We start from the raw sequence: 15,724 nt of genomic DNA on the forward strand, positions 1-15,724 counted from the left end.
ATCTAGTTATTTCGAGTTTCTCTCCTAAGTATTTACCTCAACACCCATTCTAAACTCCTTGTGGATTTGAACCCGACTCGCGTTGGGTTTATTATTGTAACAACCGTTTCATATTCCTTTAATTGGGGTGTGAATCGGACGTGATCAATTTTTGGCGTTGTTGCCGGGGAGTTTACGGTGTTAGCTATATACTTGAGTTTGTTTCTTGAAGTATCTTCTTTTACTTTCGTGATTCTAACTTGTTGAAGTGATTGTAGGTTCCAAATGACGAACAACGAACTTGGAAACATACCATTGGGAGAGGTGGATAGTGAAGAGGAACAACTTGATGAAATGCCACAAGTTCCACAACAAAACTGCCAAGGCTGTGGGCAACAAGACAATGTGCCTCCACCTCCCCCACTTCCATTACCTCCACAACTACAAGCGGCGCAAGATCATAGCTTTATCCATTGTAATTATTTTTCCTTGCATTGTTTGATGATATTAAGTCAATTTTTGTTAGATATGAGCCGTGAGGAGGAGAATTTTAGGAGAAAAGCTATTTCCGAGGGTTGAGTTGGCCTTGTTGAGGTAAGTATCTTGCCTAACATTGTGTGGGTGAACTACCCCTTAGGAATTAGTTTGTTTGTGCTAATTGTGTTATGTAAAAGTCGTGTACACAAGGTGATGAGTGGGTACACGGGGTATATTTGGTATTGACCGAGTTAGGCTATTTAGACTCTAATCATGCTTTTGATTGAATTGTCTTAACATGTTATATCATTTATTGATAATCCATCCTTTCATGTTCTAATCTACCCTTACATGATTTATTTGACATCGTTAGCACATTATTTCAAATTAACCCGGGTCTTGCCCGGTCAAACCCCGGGTCCATGGGTAGATTTTGACTACCCATAACCCCACGAGTTCATATATATGATTAGTTTCAAAATTCGAGTCCAAATCGACTCTCAAAACACAAATTCTTATTTTTCAAAAACATGACAAATTTTCACTTTGATTCACATGATTTTGATGTTAAATCTAAGATATATTGATGAAATATAGTTGAAAATTGATTAGAATCACTTACCCAATATTTCTAGATGAAAATAATTTCTCCAAATTGCCTCCTACCGAGTCTAGGGTTCTAAAATGAGAGAATATGTTGAAAACCCCTGACTCCCAGCCCTTTTGTCCAGCTGCAGATGTCTTATTTGCGACACAGGGTTCGCATTTGCAAACCCTTGCAATTGCAGACTAGGGATCGCATTTGCGAACCCTGAAAGCCTCAACTATTGTCGCAATTCCGACAAAGGCTTCGCAAAAGCGACCCAAGCCTCAGGCCTTCTGACTTCGCAATTGCGAAGAGGCCAGTCGCAATTGCGACATCATAACATCCCCCTGTCATATTCGCTATTACGAGGTCGGTGCTCGCAATTGCGATAATAGAGCACCAGACTCATCGGAGCCCTCGGGGCTCCAAACAAAACATCGACACAAGTCTAAAAATATCATACTAAATCGCTCGCGTAATCTAGACACAAAAATAACATCTAGAACTACGAATCGGACACCAAAACACATGAATTCCAAAGAAAATTTCAAGAACTTCTAGAATTGCAACTATGCATCCGAATCCTATCAATTTAACTCCAAATGATACCAAATTTTGCAGACATGTTCTAAATATCATAACGGACCTATTCTAAGTCCCCAAATAAAATTCCGAACTCGATAGATAAAAGTCAACCTACTGTCAAAATTTTCAACTTTAAATTGCCAAATTTTGGCAAAACCACACAAATCAACCTACTGACTTGCAAATTTGATTCCAGGTATACGCACAAATCCAAAATCGCGATACGAAGCTATCTGAGACATCAAAATACCGTTCTGGGGTCATTTTCACAAAAGTCAACCATTGGTCAACATAAATAACTTAGGCTTCTAAGCGAAGAATCAAAGGGTCCAAATCAACCTGAAATCTCCCCGGAACTAAACTAATAAATCTCGTAAGTCATAAAACCATAAACACACATGTGTAATGCATCAAAAGGGGAAACAAGGTGCAATTACACAAAATGACCGATCGGGTTGTAACATTCTCCCCTTATTAAAACAAATGTTGTTCTCGAATGTGCATAAGGACATACTTGAAGTGATGAATATATGAGGATAACGACTCCGCATGTCGTGCTCGATCTCCCAGGTCGCCTCCTCGGCCGGATGACCCCTCCATTGGACCTTCACTGAAGAAATATTATTTGATCTCAACCTTCGAACCTATTTGTCGAACATAGTCACTGGCTCCTCAATATAAGTCAAATCCTTGTCCAATTGGACTGAGCTGAAGTCTAAAACATGAGACGGATCGCCATAATCTTCCGGAGCACATAAACATGAAACACCAGATGAACTGCAGATAAGCTAGGTGGCAATGCAAGCTTGTAGGCCACCTCACCAATCCTCTCAAGGATCTCAAAAGGTCCGATATACCTAGGGCTCAACTTGCCCTTATTCCTGAACCTCATCACACCCTTAATGGGTGAAACCCGGAGCAATACTCGCTCTCCAACCATAAATGCTACATCATGAACCTTTTGATCAGCATAACTCTTCTGACTAGACTAGGATGTACGAAGCCGATCCTGAATCAACTTGACCTTCTCTAAGGCATCCCAAACTAAATCCATGCCTAACAACCTAGCCTCTCCCGGCTCAAATCAACCAACTAGAGAACGAAACTGTCTCCCATATAGGACCTCGTAAGGATCCATCTGAATACTCGATTGGTACCTGTTGTTGTAGGCAAACTCTGCAAGCAGCAAGAACTGATCCCAAGAATCCCGAAAATCCATAACATATGCACGAAGCATATCCTCCAATATCTGAATGGTGCGCTCGGACTGTCCGTCCATCTGGGGGTGAAATAATGTACTCAACTCAACCCGTGTTCCTAACTCATGCTGCACAACTCTCAAGAAATGCGATGTAAACTGCATGCCTCATTAACAAATAATGGGTACCAGCCCGCCATGAAGTCAGACAATCTCACGGATATAGATCTGATCCAGCTGCTCTGAAGAATAGGTAGTCACCACCGGAATGAAATGAGCCGACTTGGTCAACCTATCCACAATCACCCATACAATGTCAAATTTCTTCTGAGTGTGTGGGAGCCCAACAACAAAGTCCATGGTAACACGCTCCCATTTCCACTAGGGAGTCTTAAGTCTCTGAAGCAAACCCCCTGGCCTCTGATTTTCATACTTCACTTGCTGACAATTTAGGTACCGAGCTACATACTCTACTATATCTTTCTTCATTCTCCTCCACCAATAGTGTTGCTTCAAATCCTGATACATCTTAGCGGCACCTAGATGAATGGAGTATCGCGAACTGTGGTCCTCCTGAAGGTTCAACTCACGCAACCCATCTATATTGGGCACACATAACCAGCCCTGCATTCGCAACACACTGTCATCTCTGATAGAAACTTCCTTGGCATCATCGTGCTGCACCGTGTCCTTAAGGAAAAGCAAATGAGGATCGTCATAATGACGCTCTATGATGCGATCATATAAACAATCTAACAAACTAGTTGGCCAAGGCCTGAACATCCATGGCTAGTGGCCTCTCTGTTACCGGTAGATAAGCTAAACTGCCCAAGATCTCCGCCTTTCGACTCAAGGCATCGACCACCATATTGGCCTTCCCGAGATGATATAGAATGGTGATATCATAGTCTTTAAACATTTCTAACCACCTCCGCTGCTGCAAATAAAGATCTTTCTGCTTTAACAAATATTGTAGACTCTGATGGTCAGTATAGACCTCATAAGGGACACCGTACAAATAGTGCTGCCAAATCTTTAATGCTTGAACAATAACTGCTAATTCTAAGTTCTGGACCGGATAATTCTTCTCATGGGTCTTCAGCTGCCGAGACGCGTAGGCAATCACCCTACCATCTTGCATTAACACCGCACCAAGGCTAACACGTGATGCATCACAGTACACAGTGTAAGACCCCGAACCCGCAAAAAACACCAACACTGGGTTGTAGACAAAGTAGTCTTGAGATTTTGAAGGCTCGCCTCATACTCCTTGGACCATCTGAAAGGAGCACCCTTCTGGATCAATCTGGTCTTAGGTGCAACAATGGATGAGAAACCCTCAATAAAATGGCGGTAATATCCAGCCAAACCAAGAATACTCTGAATCTTAGTAGCTGAAGACGATTTGGGCCAACTTTGAACTGCTTCAATCTTCTTTGGGTTTACCTTGATCCCCTAGCTCGACACCACATGACCCAAAAATGCCACTGAATCAAACCATAACTCACACTTTGAGATATTTGCATACAACTTCTTCTCTCTCAAAGTCTGGATCACGATCCTTAGAAACTGCTCATAATCTTCCCAACTGTGGGAGTACACCAAGATGTCGTCAAAAAACACAATGAAGAATGAATCAAGATATGACTGGAATACATTGTTCATTAGGTGCATAAATATTGTTGGGGCATTGGTTAACCCAAATGACCTCACAAGGAACTCGTAGTGACAATACCGAGTCCTTAAGGCAGTCTTCGAAATATCTGAATCCCGAATCTTTAGCTGATGATACCCTGACTACAAATCAATCTTTGAGAAAACTCTGGCACTCTGTAGCTGATCGAGTAAGTCATCAATGCGCATAAATGGATACATGTTCTTCACTGTAACCTTGTTCAACTGCCGATAATCAATACATATGCGCATAGAACCATCCTTCTTCTTCTTCACAAACAAAACCAGAGCACCCTAAAGCGACACACTGGGCCAAATGAAACCCTTATCAAGCAACTCTTGCAACTTCTCATTTAACTCCTTCCACTTCGCTAGGGCCATACGATATGGTGGAATAGAAATAGGCTGAGTGCCTGGCAACAAGTCAATGCAAAAATCAATATCTCTATCGGGTGGCTTGCCCGGAAGATCTACTAGAAATACGTCTGGGAAGTCTCTCACTATCGGAACTGACTCAATAGTAGGAGTATCAGCACTGACATCTCTCACAAAGGCTAGATATGCATCACACTTCTTCTCAACCATCCGCTGAGACTTTAGAAATGACACAACCCTACTAGGAACATAATCCGAAGTACCCCTCCATTCCAACCGTGGTAAACCCAGCATAGCCAATGTCACAGTCTTGGCATGACAATCTAGAATAGAATGATAGGGCGACAACCAGTCCATGACCAAAATAACATCAAATTCTACCATATTACGTAACAATAGATCAACTATGGTCTCAATCCCACCAATAACAACCAAACACGACTGATACACATGATCGACAATAATAGAATCTCCTACAGACGTGGACACACAAACAGGAGAACTTAAAGAATCATCATATATATCTAGATATGGAGTAAAGTACGATGAAACATATGAATAACTGGATCCCGGATCAAATAATATTGATGCATCTCTATGACAAATTGGTACCATACCTGTGATGACTATGTCTGATGCGACTGCCTTTTTACTACCCGAAAAAGTATAGAATCTGGCCTGGCCTCTCCCTCTAGGGTGATCTCTACCCGCCCGTCCCCCACCCCTAGATGGCTGTGTAGGTGGAGTGGCAACTGCAGTAGCGACCATGGCATGTGAAGTTTCTAGACCTGAGTGAATTCGTGAAGCCTGAGTAGTATGTGGAGGTGCACCCCTCCTGAGTCTGGGGCAGTCCCTCACCATATGATGGGTATCACCACACTCAAAGCAAGCTCTCGGTGGGTGTGGCTGCTGGGACTGGCCCTGGCCTGGTCGGCTGGACTGACTGCTGAAGGCACCCCGTGCAAAAGGTGCACTAGAAAGTGGTTGAGCAAAGTGTGCAACTTGAGACCTTAGAATCACCGGAGCACCACTAGAATTTGGAAGTGCTGAATGAACTATATGACTCACATAGCCTCTACCATGATGGGCTGCAACTGGGGCACGGGCACCACTATATCCGCCAGAATCTCGAGGCCTTTAGGCCTCCCTATCCTCTCTATCATGACCCTGCATACCCTTCAGCCTCCGTGCGATCTCTACCACCTACCGATATGGGGTATTTGTTTCCAACTCTCAAGCCATACTGAATCTAAAACCATAGTTAAGCCCCTGGATGAATTTACGGACTCGCTCTCTGACTATAGAAACCAAGGAAGGTGCATGTTTGGACAACTCACTGAATCTAACAGCATACTCTGACACTGTTATAGTACCCTGGCATAGCTGCTCAAACTCCACGTGCCATGCATCCCAAAGACTTTGGGGAACAAACTCTCTCAAGAACATATCTGAAAACTGAGTCTATGTGAGTGCACCCTCCTTGTAAGCCCGCCACCATTGATATGCTTCTCCTAGCATCTGGAATATAGTAAAAGCAACTCTGATCATCTCCACAATAACCATGGTATGGAGAATACAATGGAACTTTCCTAGAAAACCCTATGCATCCTATGAAGCTAAGCCACTGAAAGTAGGAGGATGATGTTTCTTGAACCTCCTTCTTGAACCTCTCAAGTCTAAGTTGCTCCTCCTCAGATGCCACTGCCCTAACCTCGGGCTGAACCGGAACAATAGGTTGTGTTGGCATAACCTCTGGGACCTGATCAACATAGACCTGTTGCTCTGGAGTACGGGCCGCGAGAGCTTGAGCTCCTCCCCCAGCCTAAGATGTGGTTGGTTCAAGCGGAATCAACCCTGCTTGAGCTAGAGTACCGAACATGCTCAAGAACTGTGCGAGGGTCTCCTGAATTCCAGGGGTGGCAACAGGTGCCTCGGGTGCCTGTCCCCCAACTGGAACTACAAGTGGCTCCTCTATCACAGCTCGGGAAGGTGCTCTAGCTATACCACGTGCCTATCCTCGGCCTCTGCCCCGACCTCTCGTGGGTCTAGCAGGGGGTGTGGGTGTCTGATCGTTGAATCCAGTAGTGCGTGTCTTCACCATATATGAGAGAATAGAATGTCATGCCCCAAAACCGAGGAGCACGACCGGCGCTCAACCGAGTGAACCTGACCGAGCAAGCCTGTTAGATTCCTTCTATCCAAACTCATTCATGAATAAAGATAATATATGTTTTCCTTAATTAAACAATAAAGTGGTCATGTCTGCAATTACCAATTTCTTCCATAAGTTTCACCATTTGTAAAGTCTCAAATGGACAAGTAATACAACCACAACATAGCATAGTTTGTCTTTCCCAGCACCAATACACAACCCACACTATGTCTACGGAGCCTCTATAGATAAAGAAGAGTACAATGATAATGCCGGCAACAAGGCCCCGGCTATACCTCAAACAGAATACACAAAGTACAAAAGATTCATGACCCCAGAATGAAGTGGGGCTCACCAAGTCAGCTGGGAATAAGGTGCACTGCTATCACTAACCAATATCTCATGCTGTGGAACCACCTGCATCCATTGAAAGATGCAGCGCCCCCGGCAAAAGAGACATTAGTAATGTCGAATAGCACTAGTATGTATAACTAAATACCCTCTCAATAGAATAACAAATAATACAAACAAAATTATCATAATATCAATGAAAGCCTTAATTAACATCAAGCCTCAATGTAGAATCAATACAGTGTTCAAATTAATTTCCATATCTCACATTGGGAGATTTTTAGTATCGATATACCATTGTCCACAATACCAGTACCACCGTATTCTCAGTATGGAGTCCGATCATGACTCGATCGGCTAGGCTATCTCATTAGAGACATCAACCACAATTACTCTCAATATCAATACCACCGTCTTTAACACAGAGTCCGATCATGACCCGATCGGCTAGGCTATCCATTAGGGACATCGACCACAATCACAATTTCAATTACAAGTTCCAGCACAATCACCACCATGTGTGCGGCATAGTGTCCGATCACGACCCGATCGGCTAGGCTGTCTTATTTGAGACATCAACCTTTTTATATCAGTCATCGCATTTCATAATACTTTCTTATCGTTTCATTTCATTGGCACTAGTGGCCATAATTATAAGATCATTCTTGGCACGTTGGCCATATTCAGTATTTCATGATCACCTTATCAATTTCAAATATCATCCTCATCATCAACAACAAACAAAATTCAAATCAAAGTGTGTAGTACACATGTGAGCAATTTAGAGTCTAATGCACATATAGATATTTCACAAAATTTGGCAGAATAGCCTTCATTTGAACTTGACTTAAAGTCGAAACATTATTAATGCACAACCCATATTTTAACACATCCTCAATTGGTAACATAACATGAATAGAGCATTTGGGGTGCTTGTTGAACTTATATCTTTCAACTCAATCTTACTCGAAATAGCCAATTTCATAATGAATCACTCGGGACTTACATAATTTATATGAATATCGTGGGATGCAATTCTAAGAGAAGCGTTTAGCCAACATACCTTAATTGAACTTCCTTAAACTCTAGAACGTTCCGGAATACTTAAAAACTTCAATCTATTTTGGAAATATAACAAATTGAATCAAAATTAGGAAGATGATCATGGTTCTAGCTCATTTGAGCATTTTATCAAACACTAGGTGTGCACAAGGTTTCAAGGTCCTTTTATGGAGGATTCCATCATCCCACAACCCAATCTTTACCATGCTTAGTTCAACAATCTTCCTACACCCCTTGTTATCACATGCATGTAAAATAATCAACTCTCATGCTCAAATATTATCTTGCTAATTACCCATTTTCAGATGATTTCGAAATTAGGGTTTAGGGTGTAGAATCTTACCTCTAGGATGAAGACCTAGTGAGCTTGCCTTCTTAATCTTCCAAAACTTGAGCAAGAATTGAAGAACAATTATTGAAGAACACCTTCTCACTCTAGGGCACTATCTCTCACTCTAAAATGTCAGATTATATCTCAAAAAATGGCCCAAAACGTGTATTTAACGATGTCGGGTCGGATTTTAAAAACCCAAAAATGAAGCTCCGGAACAGGTTCTGTCTGTGGTCGCATATGCGACTGCATAAGAGTTATGAGTACCGCATATCGGTCGCATAATTGGTGTCCAAAATGACCAAAAATCTGGTCGAGTCTGCGGTCACTATGCCATCCGCATAATTGTTCTGCGATCGCATAGTGCACCGCATAACAGTTATGCGATCGCATAGTCGACCGCATAATTTCTTCCAACTTACCCAATTAACTTCCTCACTCTGCGGCCACTATGCGCTCCACAGAGTCATTCTGTGGTCGCATAGTGGACCGCAGAAATGCACTTTTCTATAATACTCAACACGTAAAACCAATTCGGCACCACGAAATATTATTTTCTTTTGCAAATATTTTACGGGGCCTTACATAGAAAGTCAAGATTTAGATTTCTAATCAACCAATTCGCATGATAAAGAATCAAAGAAGTGGAGTTTTCCTAACAGTTTCGTAGCCTCTCGAAGATAAGTACGGACGTCTCTGTACCAATCCGCAAGACTCTACTAAACCTGCTTATGACTAATAGCACCTATGAACCTAGAGATCTGATACCAACTAGTCACGACCCCAATTTTCCACCTTAGGATATCATGATGGCACCTAGTCTCTAAGACTATGTAAGCCTAACATTTAATAATAATAACTTAACAGAAATACTAAAGCAAGACTGGTAAACTCAAATAAACACCTAAAATAAGATCTCAACAACATCTCTCCCAAAACTAGTGGAACTGAGTCATAAGCTCTATAGAATAATTTGGAATATCTACTACAACACTATCTGAATAATATATACAACAGAATGAAAAATAAGGGAAGAGTGACTTCGAGGCATGCAGACACTGAGCAGGATACCTTGAAGTCTCCGGATGATAACTACAAATCAACACTAACATCTAGCACGGGCAGACGTACCTGGATCTGCACAAAATGATGTTCAGAAGCATAATGTGAGTACACCACAATGGTACCCAGTAAGTATCAAGCCTAACCTCGGTAGAGTAGTAACGGGTCCAGGTCAAGAGACCTACCAGAAGATAATAAACAAAACAAAATATATTAACGAGAAGTAATGGAAAGCGGAGAAATAAGTGATAACAAAGTAGGTTAACAACATAGACTAATGACAGGATTGTAAGCATAGAGATAACAAAAAGGAAACAAATAAAGAGAACCGCAATAGTCAAATACGGACAAAACTGATAAGACAAGGAAGAATGAAAGCAACAAGAACTGTTTCACCAATAACACTTTACAACATGATATAAACAACGAGAATCACAACCAAGGTACCACCTCGTATATAACAAGAATCACAACTGAGGTACCACCCCGTATTCACATTTCTCAATTTCAATCACAATCTTTCTTTATATTACCGCGGGAGGCTTACATTTAGTTTTAAAAATCATTTTCCCAAAATAGCTACCCGCGTGTTAGCCCACCTTATCACACCGCATGGCTTCCAGTAGTTCCCTTACTAGCAACACGCGTATCAAGACCACCTTATCTCACTGCATGCATATCAACCCTAAGCCTTATACCACAACATGCGTATCAATATCACAACATAATCATAACTCGCACCACAAGTGCCCATATGCCACAACTTGCCAATAATCAACAATATCAATGTTTCCACAATAATAGCTCATGGCTCAACTACAATGTGTACAAGAATATCAACATCAACAATGACAATGGAATATCACCAATAATAATAAATGTGAATTTCTCAACAAGGGAGACATCTCAACAATTAACATTTTCGCCTCAATGTGGTAACGACCTTCTCAACTTCAACACCAATAAGTCAACAATAAGATATTTCACAACAAAACAACTCTAATTACAAGTAATTCAACAATTTAAAGATGTAACAAAACACAAGGAAGGCAATAACTTCAACTAAAGCATAAAAGAGCAAATTAGCAAGTAAGAGGTGAAATAATATGTTAACGATGTCAAATAAAGCATGTAAGGGTAGATTAGCACATGAAATGGTGGATTATCAATAAAAGATATAACATGTTAAGACAATTCAATCAAAAGCATGATAAGAGTCTAAATAGCCTAACCCGGTCAATACCAAATATAGCTCGTATACCCACTTGTCACCTTGCGTACACGGCTTTCACATAACACAATTAGCACAAACAAACTAATTCCTAAGAGGTAGTTCTCCCACACATAGTTAGGCAAGATACTTACCTAAACTAGGGAAACTCAACCCTCAGAAATAGCTTTTGCTCAAAAATTCTCCTCCTCACAGCTCAAATCTAAACAAAATTGACTTAATATCATCAAACAATACAAGGGAAAACAATTACAGTAGATAAAGTTGTGATCTTTATACTTTTCCCAAAAAGTCAACAAAAGTCAACCCTGCGCCCCCGATCAAAACCCGGGTCCAAGGGTAGATTCTGACTACCCATAACTCCACGAGTTCATATATATGATTAGTTTCAATATCTAAGTCCAAATCAACTCTCAAAACTAAAATTCTTATTTTTCAAACACTTGACAAAGTTTTAAAAAAATTTATTTTGATTTACATGATTTTAATGTTAAATCTAAGATATATTGATGAAATATAGTTGGAAATTGATTAGAATCACTTACCCAATGTTTATAGATAAACATCCATTCTCCAAATCGCCTCCTACCGAGTCTAGAGTTCTAAAATGAGAGCATATGTTGAAAAATCCCGACTCTCAGCCCTTTTGTCCAGATGCAGATGTCGCATTTGCGACACAGGGTATGCATTTGCGAACCCTCGCAATTGCGGACAAGGGATCGCATTTGCAAACCCTGACAGCCTCAACAATTGTCACAATTTCGACAAAGGCTTCGCAATTGCGAAGCTGGACATCTTCACAAAAGCAACCCAAGCCCAGGCATGTTAACTTTGCAATTGCGAAGGGTCCAGTCGCAATTGCGACATCAGAACACCCCCCCTGTCACCTTCACAATTGCTAGGCTGGTGCTCGCAATTGCGATAACAGAGCACCAGCAACACCAGCAATTCCATTTTCAGTCCAAAATATTTTGAAACATATCTGAAACTCATCCGAGCCCTCGGGGCTCCAAACTAAATATCGACACAAAACTAGAAATATCATACAAACTCGCTCGCGGTATCAAAGCAAAAATAACATCTAGAACTATGAATCAGACACCAAAATGCATGAATTTCAAGGAAAATTTCAAGAACATCTAGAATTGCAAGTAAGCGTCTGAATTCTATCAATTCAACTCCAAATGATTCCAAATTTTACAGACAAGTTCTTAATAAAATAACAGATATATTCCATGTCCCAAAATTAAATTCTGAACTTGATAGCTAAAAGTCAACCTATGGTCAAACTTTTTAGCTTCAAATTGCCAAATGTCGGCAAAACAAAACAAATCAACCTACGGACTTTCAAATTCAATTTCGGGTATACACCCAAGTCCAAAATAACAATACAAAGCTATGGGAGCCATCAAAATACCGTTTCGGGGTCATTTTCTCAAACGTCAACCATTGATCAACATAAACAACTTAGGCTTCAAAGCCAAGAATCAAAGGGTCCAAATCAACTCGAAATCTCTCCGGAACGAAACTAATAAACCTCATAAGTCATAAAACCATAAACACACATGTGTGAATCATCAAAAGGGGAAATGGGGCACAATTACACAAAATGGCCGGTTGGGTCGTTAAAAACATGATCCAACAAACTTTCTAGCGTGGTATTAATATCATGAATCAATGTGTGGTTAATCAATTGGCTAGAGACAATTTCATGACAACACCTTATGCGGAGGCATGTGAGATTCTTGATGAGATGGCAGAAACTTCTTCCGCTTGGCAATCCCGAGCTAATGTTCCCTAAGGTAATCCCAATATGGGCAAGCTATTGTTGAATTGACCACAACCATTACTCAACTCACTAAGGCTCAACTTCATCGAACTAAAGTTCCTAAGCAAGTTCATGCTATAGAAGGAGAGAATGTCTTGGCCAACAAGAAGAGGAATAAAGGTCCCCAATTTCAATCCCGGGTGGAGACTTATGCACATGATGATAGTAGCTATGAACAAGATGACTCTTATCAAGAGCAAGAAGAAGTGGTACATTGTGAATAATTACCAAGGGCAACAGATCAATTTTCAAGGCTCCAATCAAAATCAATGGTGTTATCAAAATAACCAAGGAAATTGGGTTCTAACAATCAAGGTAATTGTCACAACAACAACAACAACCAAGGGAATTGGGGAGGCAATAATCAAGAAAGTTGGGAAAACAATAATAATCATGCAAATCAAAGTTCGGGTTTTCAAATACCCCCAATGTACCAACAACCTAGCAACCCACCTCCCTATCTTTCCCATGGTTCAAGTTCTTCAAGCAACAAAATGGGTCGTAATGAGAACATGATAAAACAAATGATGGAAAAGAATATGGATTCGGATGCCCAACTTGCCTAACATAGCACATTAATCTGTAATCTTGAAGTTCAAATGTGTCAAATTTCTCAAGCTCTTAATACTCGTCCTAAGGGTGAATTACCAAGTGATAAGGTAGTCAACCCAAAGGGTGGTAACAATATGGGGCATGCTATGGCGGTTATCACAAGAAATAGAAGAGGTGTAAATGCACCAACCTCAAATGAAAAGCAACTTGTGGATGATAACCAAGTGATCCAAGAGGAGGAAATCCCACAAAATGATGTTCAAGTACATGATGACATTCGGATTGATATTGATAATAGTGTGGAGGAGACCCGAGAAGAGGTGAACCCATCTAGGGAACACGTCATTGACAGATCGGATCCGGTGGTGCAAAAAGACAAGGAACCATTGCCTAAGCCTCTACCTCCATACCTTCAAAGGCTTGATAAGCAAAATGGTGAGAATAAATTTAAGAATTTCATTCAAATGATGAAATTCCTCACTATCAATGTGCCATTGGTGGAAGCTTTGGAACAAATGCCCGGTAATGCCAAGTTTATGAAAGATCTTATGACCAAGAAGAGGTCGATGAACTTTGAAACAATCAAGGTCACTCATCAAGTGAGTTCAATTGTTAATTCCATGGATCCTAAGTTCGAGGATCACGGTGCTTTCACAATTCCTTATACTATTGAAAGTGTCGATTTTGCTAAAGCTCTTTATGATCTTAGGGAGAGTATCAATTTAATGCCGTATTCGATGTTCAAAACTTTGTGGATTGGGAAACCAATACCCACATCTATGAGGTTGCAAATGGACGATCTCACAATGAAGAGACCGTTGTGAGTGATTGAGGATGTATTGGTCCGAGTTGACAAATATTTTCTTCCGGCGGACTTTGTGATTCTAGATTGTGAGGTTGATTATAAAGTGCCTATCATATGTGGGAGTCCTTTACTTGATATGGATAAGGACATTTGTGATGTTGAAGCCGGAGAACCCACTTTTCGGGTTGGTGATGAACAAGTGGTATTCCATGTGTGCAAGTCCATGCGTCAACCAAATAGCAATGAGGTGTGCTCTTTTTTCAACTTGTTGACCGATGTCATTGTTGATGAATCCAGTGCTATAATCAATGTCGGTGACATGTTGGAAGTCGTTTTGCTCAACTTTGATGATGATGATGAGATAGATTATTTCGTGGAGTGTGTGAATTCGCTGCAAGGAATGGGTTCTTACAATTATGCACCCCGAAAGTTATCATTGGATCTTGAGAATAGGAAAACTCCTCCTACAAAGCCTTATAAATTGAAGATCCACCGACACTGGAGTTGAAGCCATTGCCACCTCACCTTTGGTATGAATTTCTTGGCCTTTGTTCTACTTTACCGGTTATTCTTTCCTATTGTTTGACTAACATGCAGGTAGATTCCACATTGGCAGTGTTGCAAAAGAGGAAGAAAGCTATTGGGTGGACTTTGGCAGATATTCGGGGTATAAGCCCTATATTTGCATACATAATATCAAGTTGGAGGAAGGTGCTAAACCATCCATTGAACATCAAAGAAGACTCAATGAAGCTATGCAAAAAGGTGGTAAAAATAATATTATCAAATGGTTGGATGCCGGGGTTGTCTACCCCATTTTTGATAGTTCATGGACTTCTCCGATTCAATGTGTCCCAAAGAAGGGGCATAAAGGTTGTTACCAATGATAAGAATGAGTTGATTCCTACAAGAACGGTCACCGATTGGAGAGTTTGTATGGATTATCGTAAGCTCAACAAAGTCACAAAGAAGGATCACTTTCCTCTCCCTTTCATGAATCAAATTCTTGATAGGTTGGTCGGTCGTGCCTTCTATTGCTTTCTTGATGGTTACTCGGGATACAATAAAATTCTTATTGCACCAAAAGATCAAGAGAAAACCACCTTTACATGTTCATATGGTACTTTTGCTTTCAAACGGATGCCTTTTGGATTGTGCAATGTGCTAGCAACTTTTCAACGGTGTATGATGGATATCTTCACGAACATGGTGGAAGACTACCTTGAGGTCTTCATGGATGACTTTTCGGTGGTTGGGGATTTATTTGATGATTGTCTTGCTAATTTAGACAAGGTGTTTGCTAGATGTGAGGAAACAAATTTGGTACTCAACTGGGAGAAATGTCATTTCATGGTTGAGAAAATCATTGTCCTTGGCCATAAGATTTAAAAGATAGGTATTGACGTGTATAAGGAAAAGATTGAAGTTATTTCTAAGCTTCCAACCCCACCTCGGTGAAGGGTGTGAGGAGTTTCT

The 15,724-nt window shown here is 40.8% G+C and overlaps 2 protein-coding genes across 2 annotated transcripts; one reads left to right on the top strand and one right to left on the bottom strand.

Moving 5' to 3' along the window:
• Positions 1 to 4,793: 4,793 nt before the first annotated feature.
• Positions 4,794 to 5,735, bottom strand: LOC138898830 (uncharacterized). The gene has a single exon (XM_070184934.1). It carries the CDS (start codon positions 5,733 to 5,735, stop codon positions 4,794 to 4,796), a length of 942 nt encoding a protein of 313 aa, XP_070041035.1.
• Positions 5,736 to 13,490: 7,755 nt separating this feature from the next.
• LOC138898831 (uncharacterized) lies at positions 13,491 to 14,267 on the top strand. Its single transcript, XM_070184935.1, has one exon. It carries the CDS (start codon positions 13,491 to 13,493, stop codon positions 14,265 to 14,267), a length of 777 nt encoding a protein of 258 aa, XP_070041036.1.
• Positions 14,268 to 15,724: the final 1,457 nt, after the last annotated feature.

Source organism: Nicotiana tomentosiformis, chromosome 9 (genome assembly GCF_000390325.3).
Source record: "Nicotiana tomentosiformis chromosome 9, ASM39032v3, whole genome shotgun sequence".
Taxonomy (NCBI): domain Eukaryota; kingdom Viridiplantae; phylum Streptophyta; class Magnoliopsida; order Solanales; family Solanaceae; genus Nicotiana; species Nicotiana tomentosiformis.